At 36.7% G+C, this 22,144-nt stretch overlaps 2 protein-coding genes across 2 annotated transcripts; one reads left to right on the top strand and one right to left on the bottom strand.

The window, feature by feature from the left end:
- Positions 1 to 1,848: 1,848 nt before the first annotated feature.
- LOC135693678 (uncharacterized) lies at positions 1,849 to 16,782 on the top strand. The gene is made up of 13 exons (XM_089111283.1): positions 1,849 to 2,818; positions 5,463 to 5,672; positions 6,080 to 6,205; positions 6,578 to 6,759; positions 7,830 to 7,884; positions 8,337 to 8,555; positions 9,401 to 9,496; positions 9,943 to 10,071; positions 10,510 to 10,635; positions 11,181 to 11,255; positions 11,584 to 13,440; positions 14,227 to 14,421; positions 15,640 to 16,782. The coding sequence occupies exons 1-13, from the start codon at positions 2,087 to 2,089 to the stop codon at positions 15,820 to 15,822; spliced, it is 4,185 nt and encodes a 1,394-aa protein (XP_088967409.1). The 5' UTR covers positions 1,849 to 2,086; the 3' UTR covers positions 15,823 to 16,782.
- Positions 16,783 to 16,873: 91 nt separating this feature from the next.
- On the bottom strand, positions 16,874 to 20,794 carry LOC135693679 (alpha-1,3-mannosyl-glycoprotein 4-beta-N-acetylglucosaminyltransferase C). The gene is made up of 3 exons (XM_065212219.2): positions 20,635 to 20,794; positions 18,663 to 18,836; positions 16,874 to 17,843 (listed from the first exon to the last, which is right to left on the bottom strand). The coding sequence occupies exons 1-3, from the start codon at positions 20,726 to 20,728 to the stop codon at positions 17,143 to 17,145; spliced, it is 969 nt and encodes a 322-aa protein (XP_065068291.2). The 5' UTR covers positions 20,729 to 20,794; the 3' UTR covers positions 16,874 to 17,142.
- Positions 20,795 to 22,144: the final 1,350 nt, after the last annotated feature.

Below are 22,144 nucleotides of genomic sequence, written 5' to 3'. Positions count from 1 at the left end.
AAACTCGGAACGATTTTATCTTAAAACTGCACGGAAAACATCGAGATGGGATAATTGGATCCATGCGTTGCTTGTGTTCGTCGATAAAAAGTTTGAAATCTTTTATTCATTGTTGTCAGTGGTTTCTTGCGTTTGATATGTGATATCTTGCTGGAAATTAATAAACATACAGTATATCCACGATTTGCCCCACTCCCAGCCCCCACCCCCACCCCCACGAAACCGCTACGATAGGAGCTTTTTGCACGATAGCTTGTAGATGAGCTTTATAAGACCGATCGAATGGGCCCCCTTGAATTAGCCCAATGTGAAAGTGCCTTAAGGTTACGGTAAACGTTTTGAACACGAAAATTGGTTTTTCCTTCCTAAAGGCCAAACGGCTCGAGGAATCTGGATAAACTATATATCATTCGATGCACAAGATTATGGCGTATCTAGCCAGATAAAAATTATTGGCAAATAATGTTAAATGTTATTTTCCATGCGAATTTACTGGTCAAAAAGTGTACCACCTTCAAAAGCTATTATGTACCCTTGCGTTTGAGGTAACAAAATCTGACTTAGACCAGCAGGAAGTGCAGGCCCTAAGCTACCAAAGTGTGTCTCAGATTTTTTAAATTCCTCCTCTTCTTGAAACTATACCCTGTCAAAAATTGGCAAATAATTTTTCCACCCTCCCGCAGCTGTATTTGAGTATAAAAGACGGACCAGAGAAAATAAAAAAATTTTGAGACACACTTTGTTTGCCCAACGTCTGCCCTGGCCGTATGCAAATTTTCGAGCCATTCGATTGGTTCCTTGGGTACATAATAGCTTTTTCGTACCTTCATGTAGAGGAATTTCGAGTCCGGAGAAAACGGGATTTTACTGATCGCACTTGCAAGATACACTCGTAAACCACAGTGTAATCCGGGTCAAGTCACTTGAAGATTTAGGATCGATAAGCCTGTTTAAATAAACACGGCCGTACATTGGGTATATGGATGTGCCATGCGATATTGTAAATGAGACATGCGACCACAACCGCAAAGCAGCGATAATCGGCTTAACAGGTCAAGAAATTTTCAGGCCTCAACTAAAAGTTTTGATAAAGAAATTATAGAAACCTTCGTTTACATGGGATTTTTTCCACTTTCAAAATTTCTGTTTGTTTCAAATTTGGTATCATTGTGTGCCTTGAAAGTTCGGCTACTTAAATGTGAAAAAATCGAAAAAATGATGTTTTCATCCAGAAAACGTTTACCGTAACCTTAATTAATAAGCCTCAAGGGGGATGCAATTCGAGGATTTATTATATGATAATAGATGTATAGGCCGAAAAGACTCTCAATCTACTACAACATAACAAAACGTCGTAAACTTAAATGTTTAGATTAAAGTTACTACATCCAAAATATCACTACAATTGGCTAAAAAAATTATAACAACTTAAGTATACAACAGCAAACCGATCAGCACGATTTTTTCAAAGGGTATGATAAATTTCACGCTTTTCGAGTGCCTGCCTCACAATTATTGCAAGAATTTGAATCAAATCATTATCGTTATCATCATCAAAATAAACTTGTTTTCATGACTAAGATTTTTTATATAAGGATACCTCTCTTCAATTTTCATCAAAAGTTTATTCCTTTCTTCAGAGTAAAGGGGGCAAACCATTACAAAATGAAATGTAGATCAAATCGCAATATCTGCTGATTCTATCATCCTTGGGGGTTGGCTTGTTGCAAAACAATTTAAGGTAAAGGGGAAAACAACATCAATCGAATGTGTTTGGTAGGTAATCGCAAAATCAAGAAATCAGTGTCAAGAAAAAGGGAGGCTAATTGAAAGTGAGGCTTCTTGTTTCCATGTTGAATTGAATGACTGTTGTTGGTATGATGGTATGGAATCTGACTACGCAATTGGAATATGATATAGCACAATCTTATCATTTATTAATGATTAAAAATCTTCTATTATTTATAGTCGCTGACTGATAGAAAGCCATGAATCGTTATGCATGATTATGTGGAGTAAAATCGCATTGAAAGCTTGGCCGGCGTTTACCTAGAGAAAGGACTATTTGCTGCTTGCTTCACCAATCATGGCCGTGGACAGAAATCGAGCTGAGAATATGAGGTTGCTTCACGACACCTTGATTTATAATTTAACTGAAATAGAAAGAAGGCAGTTCACAGTAATTCTCTCTAACTTCCAAACGAGAAGGGACCGTGAGAAATTTGTTATTTCGTTGAGGAGGCTCCTGAACACCCCCAAAAAGCAGGAAGTTGTACCATATTTGCTGGTTATTCTTCCCAGCAGGGAGCGAGAACATTTCTTAAATTTGTGGATGAAGACTTCACAATACAATCATTTTTACAGTTTAGATGAAAATAAGAATGGAAGGTACTCGAGGAAACAAAATCTTACATATAATAATTCGTATCAAAACCATCAAAGACAAGAACAGCTTTATCAAAAACGAAAGTTGCATAGCACAGCCCAGTCCTGGAAATCAAATAAAAGACCACCTTTATACTCAAGACCAAATTCTGCTTTGTCCAGCAATCGACTCAGTGCATCGTTGCCATCATTGAGAATTCCTTCTCAACCGGACAAACAGCCAAAAACACATCTGATATCAATGAAGAGGAGTTCAAAGGGAGATGGGTTTGGGTTCAGTATCAGAGGAGGTGCTGAACATGGCCTCGGAATATATGTCTCAAATGTAGAGCAAGGATCAATTGCAGAGAAAAAGAATTTATGTACTGGAGACCAAATTGTAAAGATTAACGAATTCAATTTCCAAAAAATTGACCATGCAAATGCTGTCAAGGTAATTTTTAATTCTGATAATTTTTCAGCATTTTATTTATTGAAAGTTATTGGCCTTGAAAACAGTATTTCCAGACTGGAAACTTTGCTGCGCGCCCGCAATATATTGCCCGCGCACACCTCTGCGCGCTTTTGCATATTGGCCGCGCAAAATCCCCTAGATCCCTTGACAATAGGATTTAACATTATTAACAATAAAAATAACTAAGAGTGCATGATTTCAGGCGCGCAGTCTCAAATTTTCAAAATAAACTTGCCCGCGCAAGAAGCAAAGTTTCCAGTCTGGCAGTATTTGGCCTGCTTTATAGTATTTTGCCCGTATTAAAATAGTAAGAATGTAATTTAGTGCTTTGAAAATAATAGACGCTTTGTGCATAGCCTTTCATTCTTTGGATGATTTTAATGTATTTGGAAAGTTTACTGTTTTGTGGATTTTTGGGGGCTATCATGAACATTTTAATACCAAAAATTTATTAAGAAACCAGAAGGCATCTTTGTTAATGTTGCTAAAGATATTGGAATATAATTTGCAGAACAATGCAATCTATTTTGCAGTTTGTTACTGTATCAGCACATACAGATAATTTTTATTTCCTGTATGTTATTTATAGCCTATATACTCAATGTATTGCAACTGGGATTTTCTCGACACCTGTAAGCAATCTCTTTAGGAATTTAAGCGTTTTATTACCAACATTAAAAAGTCATTATTTCTTTGATTATGTATCACGTTAAATTTCTGTCAATTGCAATTCCCTTGGGTTGAATTAACAAATTCAAAACATAGGATGCAGACAGAGTCAATAAGAATATTTAAAATGGGTTTTGTGTCGTGTTTCAATTTTTTTCAATTTCTTGTCTTGCTCAAAAACTGCACAAGATCCCTGATTAAGAAAATGATGGCTCTAGATTTTTCTAGATACCAATTCATAGTTTTGTGTTTATCCTATCTTTTGAAAACATTATAACATTAGTTGTTTCATAACCCAAATATTAGTTTGTCTTATGTCTAAAATGTCAGAGTTTGAAAACAAAAAGTTCTTGTTTTATTGAAAATGAAAAATCTCAAGCTAGGTTGTAACTGGTTTATTTTGGTAAACATCTTAACATTAATAGTTCATACATTAAACACAAGCTTCATCTTATCTTGATTAAATACCTGCTTAGAATGTATTGAATTAGCTTCTCTCATTCAATGCCGGACCACTCACCTTTGTTAAAATTTTGTTTGCATATATATTTCTTCTATAAAGTTGAAAATATGTTCTGCTCCTGGTTAGGCCATATTATGTATTGCTTCAGCTAAACACCCTTTTTGCTGTACCCTCAAATAAACGCCCCTTGATAAGAAGAAATATCCTCCCTGGAAAGAGAGGTCTCTTGCTTGAAAAATGTTTTTATTGTCAAATAGAAGATAAATACTATTTATTATCTAAAATAATTTCCTGGACTTTGTCAGCCTCAGAACCTAAAATTTAGTTTTGGATAATGCCTCCTCAAGAAATGCAATTTCTACTTGCTTTATGAGAAAAGTTTTGTTGGGGGAAAAGTTTGTTTCTAAAAATTGATCTGTATATTAACAAATACCTTGACTGACAGTGTTTCCTCAAGATTTAAAAGTCTAATAGATAAGGCCTTCCACTGTAGTTTATGATACTAAGGTAATGCACCCATACAGTCAAAATGTGTTTTTACCATTCTTCCCCTTGTTACTTTTGATCTACATCTGGTTATGAATTTTTAAAATACCTTTGGTTGTTTACTGACGTTTGTACTTCTAGATATCTAGCACAAAAAGTATATACTTTAGAATGCTTTAGAATTTCTGGTTTTCCATGTCATCAAAAGAATGCGACAAGAATGTCAATTTTACGGGTCACATTTTTGCTCAAATTTTACAAACAAGCATACCTGCTTGGCCAAATTCTGCATGTGCTGTTTAATCAAGGCCAATTTATAGTATATCTATACTAAGAATAAATATTTAAACAGTTTCAAAGATTTGACTTATCACAAGCAGAAGTCAGTCTTTGTATGCCTAGTCAGATTTTCTGTTTAACTTGAGTAGACAATATTTTCATAGACATGTGCCATTTGTATAATCTTGCTTGCCCTCAACTGGTGCCATACAAATTTTATAGAATTGAAATAAATTATATTACCTGAAAAAACCTACCATTTAGGCATTCAGATACTAATTTTTGTAAACCTTTATTGTCAAAAACAACCATGGTTGTTGATGATTTTTAAATCTTTATTCGAGTTTCGATCAAATAACTCTTAATATTTTAGAACAATTTGTTATGATTGTTTTTTGATGCTGTTATGATAACATTGAATTTAGAAATGCAAACCGTATAAGCATTTTGTTGAAGCATGATACAGGATGTGGTGAAGGTGCCCAAAAATGAACACAAAAAAAGCTTAAGAAAGTCCTTTAATTGGTTTTCAACATTTCATTCATCTCTATTAGCCCCTTTTTCTATCAAGATTTCTCATTCACTCTTAGAATATTCAAACTCTTTTTTTAAGGTTGCTTGATGTCCTATTCAAAATATTTTTAGCAAAATATCCAAGTGAAGAGTTTTAGTGTATCTAGGCCTCTAGTTTATTTTTATATATGTTCCTTGATATTCTTTTTCCAGATCATCCAACAAAATAAGAAACTTCGATTGCTTGTATTTTCATCGTCACTTGTCCCAGGAGCAAGGCTTTCACACATGGAATACCAATGGGTTGATACCAATGGGAGACCATCCTCACCCCCACTGAATTTCAGGGAGAAAAGTAGTCAGATTTCTAGATCAAGAAGCATTGGGGACATACGACTGCTGCAAGATGATGAAGAGCGAAGGGTACTTTTCTATCTTTTAGTTTGCAAGAAAACTAGCTCATATACAATTCAAATCTGACGGGGTAAATGATTGTTCAGTTTAATGAAAATATTTATTCTGTTGGGACATTACATGCAAATTTATATTATTGAGGAATGCCTAAAAAATTTATATTACATAACAACTGAGGAATGCCTACTGAAAATTCTGTTTTTCCTAGTCTTTTATAAGATAGTGTGTTAAAGATAAATTTGTAAATTTGAGAAAAGATTGTATTGGTCAAGCAAGCATTTGAATTGTTGATTCTATTATCATAAATTAACATAAACGTGGTAAGCCGTGTTTTTTTATATTCATGCATTAATTATTGCTTTATTACACTTGAATTTAATCCAGTTGTTTTCAAACTTCTGTTTGCATCTGTTCAGGTTATTGTTCATGTTCAGAGTGGTACAAGGCTTGGATTAAAAATTCGCGGAGGTATGGAGTATGGTTTGGGGATTTACGTTTCGGCTGTTGACAGAAATCACATGGCTGAGAAATCAGGAATACGAGTATGTTTTTCATATTGTTCCAAACTGCTTGCATAGTATTCTCTTTTTTCATTATAAACAAGAGTGGGGGAGGGGGAGATGTGACCCCCCTTTAGGACAACTACTAAGTGTAGCAATATGAGCTTTGATTTTTCATTAGAAGCGTCGGCAAAGGGTATGGTCTTTTTCAGTATCACCAACATCATTGTGAGTATCAAAGCCTCACGTATTGCTTTTAGAGTTTTATCAGAGGATTTTTCACAATCTGGCATTCGATGATAAAACTGCCTTGTTAATACATAAAAGTTTCTACTCACATTCTATATTTTCCAAAGTCTTTGCGTTGTTGATAATTGTAAAAGGATCGACATTTAATGAAAACACTTCTCACAGGCTGGAGATCAGATCATTGATGTCAATGGACTGGATTTCCTGGAAATTTCTCACAAGGATGCAGTTCGAGTTTTGAAGTCGTACAAAATGATGAGCATGATATTACGTCATATTGGCAAGATCCCGTATGCTAAAACTTTGTTTGAGCGGACAGAATGGCTTGACAGCGCAAGAACGTCAAGGTAAAACACAATATATTTTACTTTGTTTGTTTTGTTGCAGAATAGCTAGTTGAATATTCTTGATAGAAACTCAGCTGGGGTTTTCGATAAATTTTTTGCGGAAGAGTTCCTTTCTCCTTCTTTTAAACTTAAGGAGCGATAGCTCTAAGCAGACTGTGTTGCACCCCTTCCCCAACTCAATGTCAATATCCCTGCTTTAAAAAGGAATAGTTTGAGGGGGTGGGAGGGCTAAAAGGCGGATAACAGAATACATTCACCCAAACTGTTATCTTTGGCGTCCGTATCTGCAGTTGTTTTCAGGATTTTAGCATTGACCTCGTACTCTTAGGTCCCGAATAAGCGTCCCCCTCCGCTTATTTTTTCGAAGAAATTTCCGACTCACCCCCCACTCCTATTAGGACCCCCCCCCCGCTTATTAAATTTTCAATCTTTGTAGGAGAGCTCTTCAAAAAGAGTGAACAACTGAGGTTGGTTCACCCAGATAAGAAATGAGCACCTTCCATTCTCAACAATTCTAGATTAGTAGCCTATTCTAGTAGATCTTTGATGTTTACGGATATTTTTCCTTTAACACTGCTTGGTACTCTTTTACACCAAATTCCCCTTTCCTCTCGCTTATTTCGACGCTCGTCCCCGCTTATTGAGTTTTAAGAAATTTTCTAACCCAATCCCCCTTCCCTGCTTATTCGGACCCCCTGTTTATTTGGGACATAAGTGTAGAAAAAAGAAGACCCTATTTCTGTTACATCCTTTTTCGTATTCATGCTGCCATTCATTTTAGTCTATTTAGTCTAAAGCTTTTGTAATGATTTTTCTTGCTTGTCTTGTATTAGGTATCGTTTGTTCACTGCAGTTGTAACTGCCTATATAACAGACCAGATAATCTTCATTTGTCTAGTAAATATGTTAAAATCTTGATAACTACTGGCCATCGTAGACTACAAAACAGACTGCAAAATATTTTTGTGGAAATGAAGCCCATAGCAGCTCGTAGAGATGGTGGCTTTACCAAATTGTTTTATCTACTTGATTGAGACATAAGTTAAGAAATTGTCAATATTACTTCGCAGGTCATCAAGCATCGTATCTATTGCGCACGATGGACGAACAAGCCCGTCACCAGAGGTAGCCTGTTTATTATGGGAAACATAACTTCAATTGTAATTGAGCCACATAATATGTTCATTATAAGATTTCTCATTGGAAACAGTATAAAGTAAATTCTATACTTAAGACTAAACTAGACTAGAATATATTGGACGGTGTTAGGCTAAATGAACGATAAATTTTTCACAACAAGTAAGTATCATGTTTGAAATAGTCTTTGTAGAGTTTTCGGGTTTGTAGAAATTTTTGTTGGAGATTGAAGTGTCTTGATATTTCTAAATTATCTCCCTACGGTCCTCTCTAACAATTTAGGTTCAACGCTTATCATCAAAAAGATCCAAGAAGATTTTTCTGTTCAGTACTTTAAAAACTGTTTATTTTCCAAACATGCTACCAGTTATTTCAAGTACTTTTTGCTAGGTATTTAGGGTTAACTGAGTCCTTATCGACTTGCCCTGTTTTTATTTTAGAAATCAAAGTTTCGCCAGGGCATAGCAGGATCTCAGTTGCTTCATCAATCAGCAGTTGTTGTTCCAGCTCATCGTAGAATCGAAGAGCAGGCGAGATCAGTTCTTAACGAGAAGGAGCTTGCCTCGCTTAAGTATTACATTAGCGAGTACATCCAAGGAAGCATTCATGTTGAAGGCCTTGTCATCAGTCTTTTCCATCTCTTTGATTCGTCGAAAAAGGTGGGTGATTTTGACAATGTTCATTTCGTGCTGAGTGGTCAGAAATTGAACCAATCAAAGACTGTATCAGTTCGCTCACGTTACTTTTGACCTAGACCTAGATATGAATTCTTATTTCGATGTTTATACTGCGAAGAAATATGAAATACCCTTTATTCTGCTTTGTATCTTTTGGCACAAACCTCTCTCATGGATATTTCCAACGCGCTAATGTAATTGCAGTGATCTCTTTATCGTATCATATATAAGATAGCATGTTCATTCTAGATCGCCAAAAGTACTGCTTTTAAAATAATCATTTTGGATGCTTTTTCTCCACAGCACAGCGATTTTTTGCAACTTTTAATTCATCAATTCTATAAACCCAGGTTGTAATGACAGATGATATCTGAATCTCCAAACTTGAAATTGTAAAGATATTCACGGTTTATCAACGGACGATCAGAACTTTTTCATAGGTCCGCAATATTTAGTGATCCAACTATAAGTTTATGAACTTGAAACTGGCAGTTTTTCTGGCAAAGATTTGGATCAAAGAAAAAATGGTTATGCCAGCTGTCACTAGACCTCTTTTTACGCTACCAAAAATTCAAGAAGACACAGCCCCGGGCTAGTTTATCCAAGTTAAACTCAATGGGGTTTACACGGAACAGTATAAACAAAAAGTGGCTAAAAAACGCTGGCGTGATACAATTTAAAAATCTTATCTGGACTCAACCCGTGTTCAACCCATCTTTCTAGGTTGGCAGTCTTAACCCGCCCTCAACCTGCGTCTCACGAGTAGTTAACTGACTTATGTAAACGAGTGTAAACACGACTAAATGGTGTTGTCTTTTTTCTCGTAGATTTCCCTCTTAAATGATGTACGAAGTGTAATATTCCCGCAAGATTTGGACGTGTTTGACCGGCTTGTGCTCGAGAAAGAAATAGAAGCTAGAAATGTGAGTTAGCACTTTAGGCGAAGAATTTTTGTTAGCTGAGAATGCACTTCGTTCTAGTCACCAAATCTCGGTTTGGTAACTTAACTAATGTCTTCTACTGCCAATGCATTCCTTGTTTACTATTTGAAGAGGAAAAGCTAGGACTGAAGAGAAATCGTTGTTTGGCTTAAGAATAATAGTTTGTAAATAATAGTTTTTTGTTCATTGTCAATTTGCTCATGTCTTTGATAGACATAAAGATGCTGAATATATATTCTATAAGATGCTGAATATACACCAGGGCCAGAAATTTTCATTTAAGCTAGACACAATAAAGCTCAATAAAGAGTTTAAGGAAGTGGAAGGCTGGCAACTTGGACACATTTTTCTAACCTGTTAGGTCGGTATCGAACTCCATCCAATAATGATGTTTGATATTTCTCATGGAAAACCAATGTTTGTTTCAGTCGCTAAATCAGGTTTCGCCAAGAAAGGACCAGCAACTCAACGGGAATCACTTAGGCAACTCTCGCTTGTCACCAAAGGTCCCTGCGAAGGCGCTTTCATACAAGCAGTTGAAATCACCAAGAAGACAGGTATTTAAATAATATAATTTATAGAATATTTAGATAGATGATGACGTTATGATAACATTTTAGGGTAACTGAAGTAAAGTTTCCAACACGCTGGAACATTCAAATTTTGAAAACTGCTTTCTCAAATGATAAAGAGGCTCGATTGATTAAAAATGGTAGAATTTTATTTGAATTATTCCCAATGGCTGAATTTTTGGATCATATAAGCATAATAAAGCTGTTAAACTGAATTCAATTGTTGGATTAAAGCCATCAAAAGTCGTGAGTGAAAAGATTAACGATAAGGTGATGAAGATGAGAAGCTTTTGTTAATTTTAAAGAACTGTTTGAAAGAAATCATTTCTTGTTCAAATGTCGGCTTGAAAAATGAGAGAATTTTGTTGTTGCAGTATTGCAAAATGTCATTTTAAGACATTTTGTTTTATTGTTTCGTTTTAGACCAACTCAAAAGTTCCCTGGAGCCCGCCTTCAACCCCACAGCCTGCCATTCCCTCTGCTGAACACGCCAGTCCAATTGCTAAAGTTGAGCAAGTCTTAGTTCATCATCAGTCACCTGTCATTGATGTAAGTATAACCCCTTTGATTTTGACAACGATCTAAAGGCACTATGTCCAGCGGCGGACACTTGGTCAAATATTTAGGGGGCAAGCCTCTTGTTTTGATAAGATAGCATCACATTTTAATAAGATAGCATAACTGTGGCTAACAATACCTCACAGTATAAGAGAGTCCCAATCATTGGCAACATTTAAAAAAGAATTAAGAGCACACCCTATAGAATGCAATTGTCTAAAATATTTATTGCTGGGTTAGGTTTTATTTAGAACATTATACCATAAACATTTTTAATATTGTATCATATATTTATTTAATACTAATTCTTTATAGATAGTTGGCCTTAATTAGCTTCTTTATAGCTATTAGACGTTCATTTAGTACGCCAACTTTAAACAAATTATTTATTATTATTATTATTATTATATTTCCCATTGTCTTAGAACAAAAGAAAGGAGAAAAGAAAGAGAGAAATGAATAAAAATAGATAAAAAGAATAGCAACAGATATTCACAAGTTGTAAATTTCTGTTTTTTTCTACGTTTTTTATACAGGACTTGGACTTTGAAGAAGAAGAAGACGAAGATGAAGACGAAGATGAAGGTCCCGAATACGCAGCCATAAGTCAGGTATTTCGATATTCTTAGCTCTTTTAGTGACGATACATGACTGATCAATTCTGCTTCGTTCAGACAACAAGCCTCTGTGAACAAAAAATTATAGACCATTATTTGTCATTTATACTTTTGTTAATCTATAGTTTGTGATTTTTGCGAATTATGTCAATGGTAAGTAGCGAAGTCACAGAACTTGTTTAACAAAGGAAGTATTTCCAAAAACTTTTGATTTTTTGGCCAAGAACGTTGCCCATCCGTCGGGTTTTGCTAATCATAGCTAAAATGTGTTATCTTTTCTTTCACTGTAGTGTTTTATTCTTGACTTTGATTTGTATTCAAGGTCAAGGTACCAGTGAAAGAAGTGGTCAAGGAGCCAGCTCAGGAAGTGGTCAAGGAACCAACACAAGAAGTACCACAAAGGTTAAGTTCACCCGAATCAAAAGAGGAATTGCTGCGACGAATCATAGAGGAGGGCATGAAAAAACTTAAAGCTAGTGATGGCCACCAGGAGAAAGGCGGAAAAATGCTGGGAGACACATCTCCGTCCAATCATGTAATGGAATCTACAGTTGTAAGTGTCACAGGCAGCCCATGCCAACGCCCATCAGCGCATGGAAATGGAACTGAAGATGAAGATGTTGGCTTATCGTTAATGCGCAGCGCTTTGTTTGATTTTGGGAAGGCTGTTCACAGCGAAGATGAGCTTGATAACGAAGATGATAAGCATTCTGTAAAGGGGAATTTCGCTGGTCAAGATCCTAAAGAAGAAGAGATTTTGCAAGAGGCCCAAACCGAACATGCGCCATTTGGATTGCTTGGCGGGGCTATGTTTAGGCCTACGATTGTGCCGGAAGAAGATCTGACCGTTGTTCGTGAAACGGCAGTGGGAAGTGCGCCAATGTCACCATCTAGGTGGGACACTAATTTGGAATATGTGGCTAAGAAAACTGTGGGTTACGAGTTAGATACGGAGGCAGTTGCTGATGAAGTCAACAACAACTCAGCAAATAGTTTTCCTGTAGTTGAAAAGGAAGCGAGCGTAATGAAAAGTTACGGGTCTAATGACGGGGGTATCATTGATTTAAGCAGGCTTTCCCTACGTTCAAGGGTTAATGTTGACAATAATATGTCAGGTAACTTCAGCACCGATGATTCTGATGACGATACACTGCGCGGTATAGAACCGATTCAGGACGATCTAGAATTCGAGTTTGAAGATGAACCGGAACTAGCTGAACCAGACATGCAGGAAATAGATAATGACTCAACTACGTTGAAGTTTGCCCCAATCAAGCTGCAGGAGACAGCCCCAAGTACCCCTTCCGTTGACGTGAATCAGAATCCACAGGACAAGGAAGAGCAATATGGTCGAGCTGACCGAGGTCGGCTATTCAACGTGTATGAGGCTAATCCGACTTTTCCAAGACCATTTGGGCATTCTCATTCTACTGGCAATAATCGCCGGCAGCGGTTTGAAGTTAAAGATGTTTCCGATAGTGAGATTGATACCGGTGCTGGATTTCAAAATTTCAGCCCAAGGATTTTGAGTGGTTCAAAAATAGTGACCGGAGATGCGCCAACATTTGGCTATCAGGCTGATAACTCGAGCAAAGACAGTCATTCAAGCACTGATAAGGAAAACAAAATAAATCTATCTTCGGATGACCGCGCCATGGATGACAGGACTACAAACGGTATCAGTGATTCAATTCTTGTTCTTCCGGACCGCAATCTAACAGCCAAACGGATACCAATTGTAACTTACCGGGCTGGCAGTCCGGACAAAGGCTTTCGTGATGGGAATGCAATTGTTCGAGACATCGAAGAAATGGCAGCTGCTAACCGAAAGAAACAGGGAGACGATGGAAATGCAGACAAGTCGGCATTCCGCAATTTACGAAGCATTTTCGAGCATCAACGACAAGGAACGCCCAAAACCGAGTATTTATCAGAAATTATCAAGAAGAATAATTCCGAGGGAAGAAGGCGACTAAGAAGCACGGATAGCGTTGATGACGCAGAGGAAGAAGCAGCCCCGTATGTAACTGCGATCAATGGAATGGAGACTGGAAACAAACATGGCGGGCACGGCAAACAAAATTTCAGCATCAGTCCAAGATATCCTGTGAATCTGGGCGAAAGTGACTTATCTTCTACTGATGATTTTGATTTCTCGAGCATCCGTTATAAACCAAAGGTAACCTGATATATTTCTTGATTAATTTATTGCCTTGTCAAAGCAAAGAAAATAAGACGAGTCTTTTCTATTTACCCCAATTCGAAACCGGGTCTGTATCGATGTCACCATCAATAATTTTTACCTTGAACACAACAGTTGTTTTGAAAAAAATGACGGAACGAATAAAACATAATATTTCTGTGCTTTCTGAAATTTATCGGTTTTTCAAACTGCAAAACCTGCTGCGGTCTTTCGTGGTGTAATTTGTCTCTGTTTTCTGTCTGTGCCATGGCTTGTTGGGAAGCGGAGCAAGAAGGAACCTTCTAGTGAATGAGACCCCCTTCTCGTTAAACATGCGTTATAATGATTGAATTCAGTCCCACAACGTTTTAACTGCATTGAGGGGGGAGAGGTCATTATTTTCCTTTCCAGCTAGACCCGTGTTTATGTTGTTTGCTGGATAATCTTAACGTGGACAATATACAACGTCTATTATCTCGAAACATATGAGAAAATGACTATTTATTAATTAAGTTTACCAGCGTATTGAAATAAATTTAGAACGACAATGTTTATAAGAAAAAATGTCTTTGCAATGTCAATAGAAAAACAAAAATACAGTGTGCTTTGTAATTTAGAGAATATCGACGAAAATTTAATTTCTTAAGTTATTGATTATAATAAATATTTTGATGGATGTAATTTTTTATGGGGCAATTTCGTACTGTGGCCAATTTATGATATTCAGGGACTGAATTGTATGAGCTTGAATTTTATTGTGATAATCTCTGTTTTTGTTACCAGTTCAATTCAAGTTTGAATAGTCCAACATCCGACGACAAAACGGAGATTAGCTCGGGATATGGCAGTGAAGACTATTCGCCGGTTAGCGAGGCCCACCAAAAAGTAGTGAAAATCGAAAAAGGCAGGGAAGAATTGGGTCTGGTGTTGGAAGCAAGCAAGAGACAGAAAAGAGGGGTACAGATAAAGAGCATCATGGTATGCATGCCTCTATTTGTATTTCTTTGCTAATTTTTTCTTGGTTATTGACCAACTTGTGTTTATGTTAGGTTTTTATTTTGACCCGTTTTTTGCTCCGTGTATCTCTGCAAAATAGAATACCTGCTAAGTAAGAACTAGGAAAAAACGACGAATTGGAGAAACATGAATAAGAATACCTTTTGCTGGAAACCTTTATTGACCATTACAAAGACATTAGAAAATAGAAGTCGATTACTTGGCATTTTGACCTTTTCAATCATTAGGGCATGATTTGCTTAAAATGGTGGCAACAAATTGATAGCAGGAGTTTTCAAACCTTGACCACTAAAAATATAGACATTGATAAAGTCTGTGAAGACAGAGATAGGAAGGAAGGAGCAACTTTGTAGTTGGAGGGGTTTGGAAATGTACCCTATTACCCTGCTTATAGGGGTACCTCATTTAAAGGCGCATATGCTCTTATCCGGATATGGGAGCAATGCGCTTATTAGAGAATAGTTATATGTGAAATGCGGGAAAAATAAGAAACAAGAAACAGCAATATGGCTATCTACTTTCTCTTTGACAACATTTAAATGCTTCCTAGACTACTTTCCTTGCGTTATCAATTTTAAGAATTTGATCAAAACTTGGTTCCTTGAAAACAAGTGCGCATGCTCATTTTGCGGTAAATGAACTGTCTTATGCAATCCTTGAAATTGCTTCATGTTAGTCTTAATTAGTGTATATTCACTATTGTAAAAACTAACGTTAAATAATCTACAATTCAATAAAATTTCTTTAAATTGTCCTTTGAGTACGGACTGTTCTGATGACGAAGACACCCTTGGTGAATAACAGCTGAATGGAGAAGGAATTATCATTGATAATAATTCGGATCCTGAGGAAATTTACATTGAATAACTGCTAAATATACAGTTTCTGCTGTTGAAACATTACTAGTGCAATTTTATTTTTAAAAATTTTCTTTTTTACAGGACCATGCGCTTGTTTTCTGTTTTTAAGCGCATGCGCTTTTCAACGGGGTAATAGGGTGTTATATGGCTCTTTACAATCAATCTCTCTTTTTGGAATCAAATTTTATTTCTGGCTGGCAGCGAACTTTATGAGGTATCATTTAGGTTTCCAATAATTGATCAAAGAAATCGTTATTTAGTCAATTCACACTTTCCTGTAAACAAGTTTCCATTGGTGATTTCTCTTTTTGTATCACAGACCGGCGAATCCTACGCTGCCTGTATGTATCCTCAGCTTGAGGTCGGACAAGAGGTCGTTTCCGTGGATGGCGAGCCATTGCAAGGACTTGGTGCTCAGATTGCCACCATTTCGATGAAAAGAGCATATAACAATCCCAGTGGACGGTTTTTAGAGATAGTCGTGAGGAACCAGAGATCTTGAACAAATATAGGCTCATCGTCGTATTACTAGCAAAAGCCTGATCACATGTTCGTAAGGGCCTGATCACATGTTGGCATACGAATGATCACATGTTAGCCAACGCACGATCTCCTGTTAGCAAAACACATGATCACATGCTCAGTCATCGTGCTTCTTGTTCAGGATGCGCTAACCACAGACTGAGTCCGGAATGCGTTAGCGTCCATGGATCTCTTACCAGTCCGCCACTCCCCCAGTTTTTGCCTACCAGCAAAACGTGAAATGTTCCAGAAAGACATAACCTATGTTTTGTACCCATATAAATACAAAGTGTTTTTAACTAGAATTATCCATCGGATGTTTTTAAGATGACAATTTGTAAGTACCTTTGATGTATTTTAATGTAATTTTGCACGTCGAGATGGCCTCACTTTTTGTTCGAGTGTTGCACAGTGCATATATTTGTATCTTGTAAGGGAATGCATTTACCCGAAGAATTGATTTTTTGAGTGAATGAATATAATAATTTTGCCCTGAAATATTTAAAGACGTTTTTTGTAGGGTATGCTATGCTTGTTCCTTACGTATTCAAGCATGAAGTTGGTTGATGTTGTAAAATTTTGGAAAATCTCCCCGAACTCTGCTGGGTTTTTGCCAGGAGCTGCCAGGATTTTGCCGGGTTTCACCGGGTTTTCGCTTGGTTTTGCCGGGTTTTCGCAGGGTTTTTGCTTGGTTTTGCCGGGTTTCTGCCGATTCCGGGCCCTTTATAGACATGAGATAGGCTCGGTATCTATGTGGTTGCTTTTTATGTAGTTTTGATGTATTGAAATGTAGAATGGAGGTTGTCAATGAAAGGATGTTTGTAAGCTGAGCCACTATAATTGAGAACTTATCAAAACTGGAAGCGGTTTTCTTTCATTGTAATGGACTGGGGATATGCTATTATGAAAGAAAATTTTGATCATAATTTTTGTTTTTGTGAAAAAATTTAATGAAAAACTTTAAAAAGACGAAGATAATCTTTATACAAAATACCGAAGTTTTCTACCTTGTGGCAGCAAACTACTCAATGAATCAATGTAACTTTCTGAATCAATGTAAGGAAGAATCAATTTAACTTTCTACCAATGAATTTAAGAAAAAGTCTATTTTACATGGTCCATTTTTATATCAACGCAAGATAAAATCCAGCGTAGATAGTTAAATTAAATAAATTCTTAGCCCGAGCCAAAAAATAAATAATTTCGTTAACAAACAAGGAATTTTTCTACGATTTTATCGTAATTCCTGTCCTGCAATGCACAACTGAAATTTCATTAATTTAACAAAAGTGTATACGCGTCATGGTACATCATCATTGAGTGATGACGATTGCCGTCCTATGTGTCTGAATCGCATAATGGTAGAATCTTTTTCTTGTCCAGACCTAGTCAAAAGTCCAAGGAAATGCATGTAACTCCAGTCTAGTGGCATTTCAAAGTAATTCAGCCTCCAAAAATCGGCTAGTCCATGCAAGAATTCGTCTTTGATAAGCATCCCGATAAAGCCCATGTGCCCGTAACGACGAATCGACCACTGATAATTCATAACTGCTTGGCTTAACAAATCATCTTTGATAAGCTTGTAGAAACCAGAAAGACTCTCTAGGTCATCTTCAAGATGAAAATAATACTTGCCAAGGCCCGAACAGTAATAGGCCAAAAATGCGTAATCCAAAGCCTGTTTACTGCGCCATCTTACCCTCTTTTTTGTGTCGTTGAAGTTTTGGGGTAGGCCTGATAAGCTGCTGTAAAATCTCTTTGGTGCATAAATCAGCTTGATTGTGTTATTCTTAATGTGCATATCAAACGTTTTCATGAGTCTTTCTTGAATGCTATCCCGCTTCTCTTTCTCCCAATCTGCTAAGAATATAACAATAACAATCTCTTCTTTCTGGGTGTCCGTCAAGTTTTTCAAGTGGGAATTCAGGCTTCTTTCCAAGTAGGATGCAAAAGATCCTTTTGTTTTCCTTTTAATTGTCGATATTCCAATTGTCATGAAGGCTGGAACAAACAAGTTGCAAAATCGAAATAATGTGCCTGTTCAAAACTGCAATTTTTAGGATAACACATGTCAAAAATAGCAATAAATCTTATTTGGTAAGAGTATAAAAGGTTACTAACACCAAACTAGGATGCGAAAATAGCAGGTGTCACTTTAATGCATTTTGACAAATTATGGCATTAAAGTTATAATTTTTCCAGTGCAAAGATTTATGTGCGAAGAAAACGATTATAACCTTGTGCTGAAATCAACTTAAGCAAAATTTCTCGTAAGATCCTTTTTGATACCTAAAGAGCTAGAGATGCATACAGAAAGAGAAAACTTGCCCCTAGCAAAATATACTTCGATAAGAGGTTTTTTGTTAAGGAGTTGGCATTGGAGAGCTGCTGCTGATGGCAAGAATTCAAAATGGTGGAGCTTAGTAGAAAGGGGTTTGCAGAAATAAGCATATTTCGAGGTGCTTTGCTTTTTTACAAAGAAGTTGTTATTTTACGACGACACATGAAGTATGATGAGCTTTTCTAATATTCATGGTTTCGAGTTCCTGTTCTCTTGAGTCTTTTCCTAAAGCTTAGTCATGTTGCTTGAAAATATGTAATATGACTTATATTTCAAACAGTTATGCGGATGCCTGGAAAAATTGATAGCTTAGAAGGGGGGGGGGGGGGGCTGTGACAAAAAGATCGTATGGTAGGGCCCGATTAATGTATTTAGAGTTTTGCAGGTCAGATTTCCTGTGTACCCCCTGTCGATTTTTGCTACCTTTGCTAGGATCTGGAATTTGCTAATCAATCTGGGTTTTATACCCTCATACTTGCCTTTCTTTTTCTTGAACGAACCGGCTAATGTTACTTCTTCTCGTTTGATTGGCTTTCCATAACGATCTCTGCAAAAGATGTTCTCGTCTTCGGGTGAGGACGAAGCGTTTGGATTCACACCGGACGCCCCAATGTCGGCAAGCAGTGTTTCCTTTTTTTGATGATCAAGAATAACTAAAACAAAAGATATAGTTGTAATATAGTATTTATATCTTTTCTAGTTTAAAAAGGATTTGTATCCATATATTATTACTGTTACGCTTAAGATTTACTTTTTTGTGAATGGCCCAGGCTTAACCAATTCATATCTTTCGTGGGCTGGGTTTATTACAGAAATAGTAAATGATATATTTTTACAACAGTAGAAAATATATCTTTAATGAAATCCTTTAGTATTTAATGAAAATATATTTAATGAAGATATCTACCAAATATCACGTGTGACTGGGAGGATTTAAAGAATGTTTAATTAGCTACGGAATTCCTGATTAATGAACTAAATTAAGAATTGAAGGAGACTATAATTTGACCTAGACCTCCTTCGCAATTGTCAAAAGCTGCTTGGCTTCATCGGGATGCTTATAAACTCTGGATGCAGTTGTTAAAAATTGAAGAAATTCTAGCTTGAGAATTTAACCTTTCTAGGGATGCCCAATAAATGCATCTCGAATATTTACCACATTGTTTGAGACTGAAGGAAAGCCACTAAGCAATATTGGAAAAACAACAGGACAGGACAAGAGTAGCTGGCCCTATGACAGCCATCAGCTACCATCTAGACAATTTCTTGTCTCTAGACCATTTATTGTTGTTACTAATGACACATTCTTTGCATCTGAAGATACAATTTTTTCTTACCTATATATTAGTAAAAATATTTGCAGTTCAAAGTTCAAATAGCTTGGTTATGTGAAAAAGTATGAAGGAAAATTACTCTAGTTTAATAGCATTAATCAGTCTTTCTAGGAGAACAACCTGACGAGTGGGCTTTAGTCATTTGTACAGAGTACCACGTTTAGCACGTAATTTTGGATTCCAAGGCAACCATTTTATGCTCAAAGACAGGGCCTTGATTACCTGCAACAGTTCTGAAGTGCTTTGCTCTGAATTTGTTTAGTTAAAATCATCCTTGGCAACAGCAGTAACTTCGACAGAAGTTTAAGTCAGTCAGTTTTGATTTGAAACTTGACTATCTTGTTGTCGTTTTGCGCTCGTTTTTCTGTTCATTGACTCCAGGTTGTCAGTCTCCCGAGTATTCATTAGAGATTTGTTCCTCTCTGGAACAACTGTATATGCTGTTATAAATTGTTACAAGGAGAGAGGATCATTGCCTTTCTAAATCTTCAGATTTAAGAAAAATCTGTTTCACGGGATATGATTTATTTAGTTTACGAAATAAAGCAATTTTTAACCTCTTATTAGTCATTTTTTTTCTCGTAAAGATGATTGTAGCTAGCTAAGATCCCGTTGAAAGAACGAGCTTAAATTTAGGAACTTTTCTTTCATGACATCATAATAGTTGGCCTTGGTGTTTATAAAATCTTGCAAGTTCACACTTAAAAACTCATTGCTAACAATGGGCCTTTGCGAGCGTGGTGACGGTCCAAACAATGGGACTAAACTTCTACGGATTAACCAAAATTGATTTCAGACTGTCTAAAAATGCATTATGGGATGCTTGCATAGCGCAATGGCTCATTGCTAGCAATGAGTCTTCAACATCATTCCATTATACCATTACTTTTCGTGTTACTCATTATTTTAAACCAATTATTCCAATATAGCAAACCATACTTAACGCTAGAAGCCTGTCATATTTGAATGAGTTGCTTTCGGATTCGTTGTTTTTGCATGGCTTTGGAGCCGTTCACGACTAGGCAAAATTTAAGATAGATTCAAGAATGTTTATACATCTTTAAATATTTGCTTTGAAAAATAACAAGAAAGACAGGCTGAATATAGAAATACTTACGTATCGTTGTGACAAAAGTTAGAATAAACAGTAACACCACGGGCATTTTCAAAATTGTAGCAGTGATTTTTCGCCTCATGTAGATTCCGTTCATTTTCTGGCAGAGTTTGTTTTGAACATTCAAGGTTTATCCTTTCAACGACATCTGACAAATGCAAACAGATAAAAGGCTGTAGCTAGTGTACTAGAGGGTTGCCTAGTTACAAGGTGCTAAGGCAGATGAATCTGTTTCGAAACAAACCAGGAATTCAAGACAATGAGTTAAAACAGTCATAGAACCAAAGAAGGAGGACTTTCTGGTAAAGATCACATTTCATTGAATAATATCATCTTTATTTATCTAGAAGCATTGAATTCCACATGCATGTTTGATGTGGATGAAACGTAACCAGGTTTGCAAATATTTGATCGTGCTGGGTGTATGTATTTTCATTTACCTGGATTTAATGCCAAATGAAAACAAAGATGGCGGTCTTCTAATAAAGGATACTTATTTTGCTTCTTGTGAGGGTCAGAATACTAATATAAGTTATCTTACAATGTGTTACTGGGCTTACAAACTCTAGCGAATTCTCTTGAGAGAGCAATGTGTGCAAAGAACTACAGAAATGTAACGTTTTAGAGGGCCATAGTGTCAATAGGGACAAGGGGGCACACCCCAAATTAATATATCGATATAGTGTATTCTTTCAGATAGTCTGCATATTTTGTGGAATGTTACATATTGTGTAAAGGTCTTTTGCTGTGTTGCTAGACTTATGGGAGAGGATGAGTCGAAAGTAACGAGATCTTGTTGTGTGCCTACACCCTTGTAATCGTGCCAATCCAAATCAATTCTATTTACAAAATCTAGTGACATATACAGTATACTAACGGCGCACAATAGGTTTTACTTACATGATTGACATAACACTAAACGAGGTACAAATGAATACGAGACAACAGAAGATTACTGAAGTGCAAAACCCTGTACCGCCCCCCCCCCCCCCTCCAATAAATTGCCTCTGTTAGGTCTCTGTGTTTAAGGGATTTGACAATGATTCAACCACGTAGCTGTAGATATCGGCAATTCGAGCAACATATTACAAAAAATTACCGGTTTCTTTAGCCTCGCAACTGAAAATTCCTCGAAAGATACCTCACGAGCAGTGGCGTAGCGTCTATGTATGCTACGCTTGCGGCGCAAGCGTAAAAATTTATAGACAAAGTCTAAAATTCTTGCAACACTTTCAATGCATAACAATTTCCGCAATAAACGGCTTCTCTTTCATGTCATGAGCAGCATGCAGTGAACTCTAGCGCCAACAGGCCAATTGGCCCCAAATTGGCTATTTTCCCAAGTAAACAGATCGCTAAAAATTATGAAATTCGAAAAATCTGAAAAACTGAAGCCCCTCCACATCACTCTTTTTGCCTGTCCAAAATAAGAGAAACATGTGATGCTCCAGTGCAGCTTCAGTGCAACTCGAGAGAAGCTTCTGAGAGAAGTGAGAATTTTCCGGACTGGAGC

This window comes from Rhopilema esculentum, chromosome 11 (assembly GCF_057945365.1).
Source record: "Rhopilema esculentum isolate cy_ngs chromosome 11, ASM5794536v1, whole genome shotgun sequence".
NCBI lineage: Eukaryota > Metazoa > Cnidaria > Scyphozoa > Rhizostomeae > Rhizostomatidae > Rhopilema > Rhopilema esculentum.
This window is presented reverse-complemented; position numbering and strand designations above follow the sequence as displayed.

Coding starts and splice junctions, on each gene's coding strand:
- LOC135693679 (XM_065212219.2), bottom strand. CDS start 20,728: ATGAACGGAATCTACATGAGGCGAAAAATCACTGCTACAATTTTGAAA. Junction 18,837..20,634: donor AACTTTTGTCACAACGATAC/GTAAGTATTTCT, acceptor CTTTTGTTTTAG/TTATTCTTGATCATCAAAAA. Junction 17,844..18,662: donor TTCGTTCAAGAAAAAGAAAG/GCAAGTATGAGG, acceptor TGTTTGTTCCAG/CCTTCATGACAATTGGAATA.
- LOC135693678 (XM_089111283.1), top strand. CDS start 2,087: ATGGCCGTGGACAGAAATCGAGCTGAGAATATGAGGTTGCTTCACGAC. Junction 5,673..6,079: donor AAGATGATGAAGAGCGAAGG/GTACTTTTCTAT, acceptor GCATCTGTTCAG/GTTATTGTTCATGTTCAGAG. Junction 10,636..11,180: donor ATCAGTCACCTGTCATTGAT/GTAAGTATAACC, acceptor TTTTTTATACAG/GACTTGGACTTTGAAGAAGA.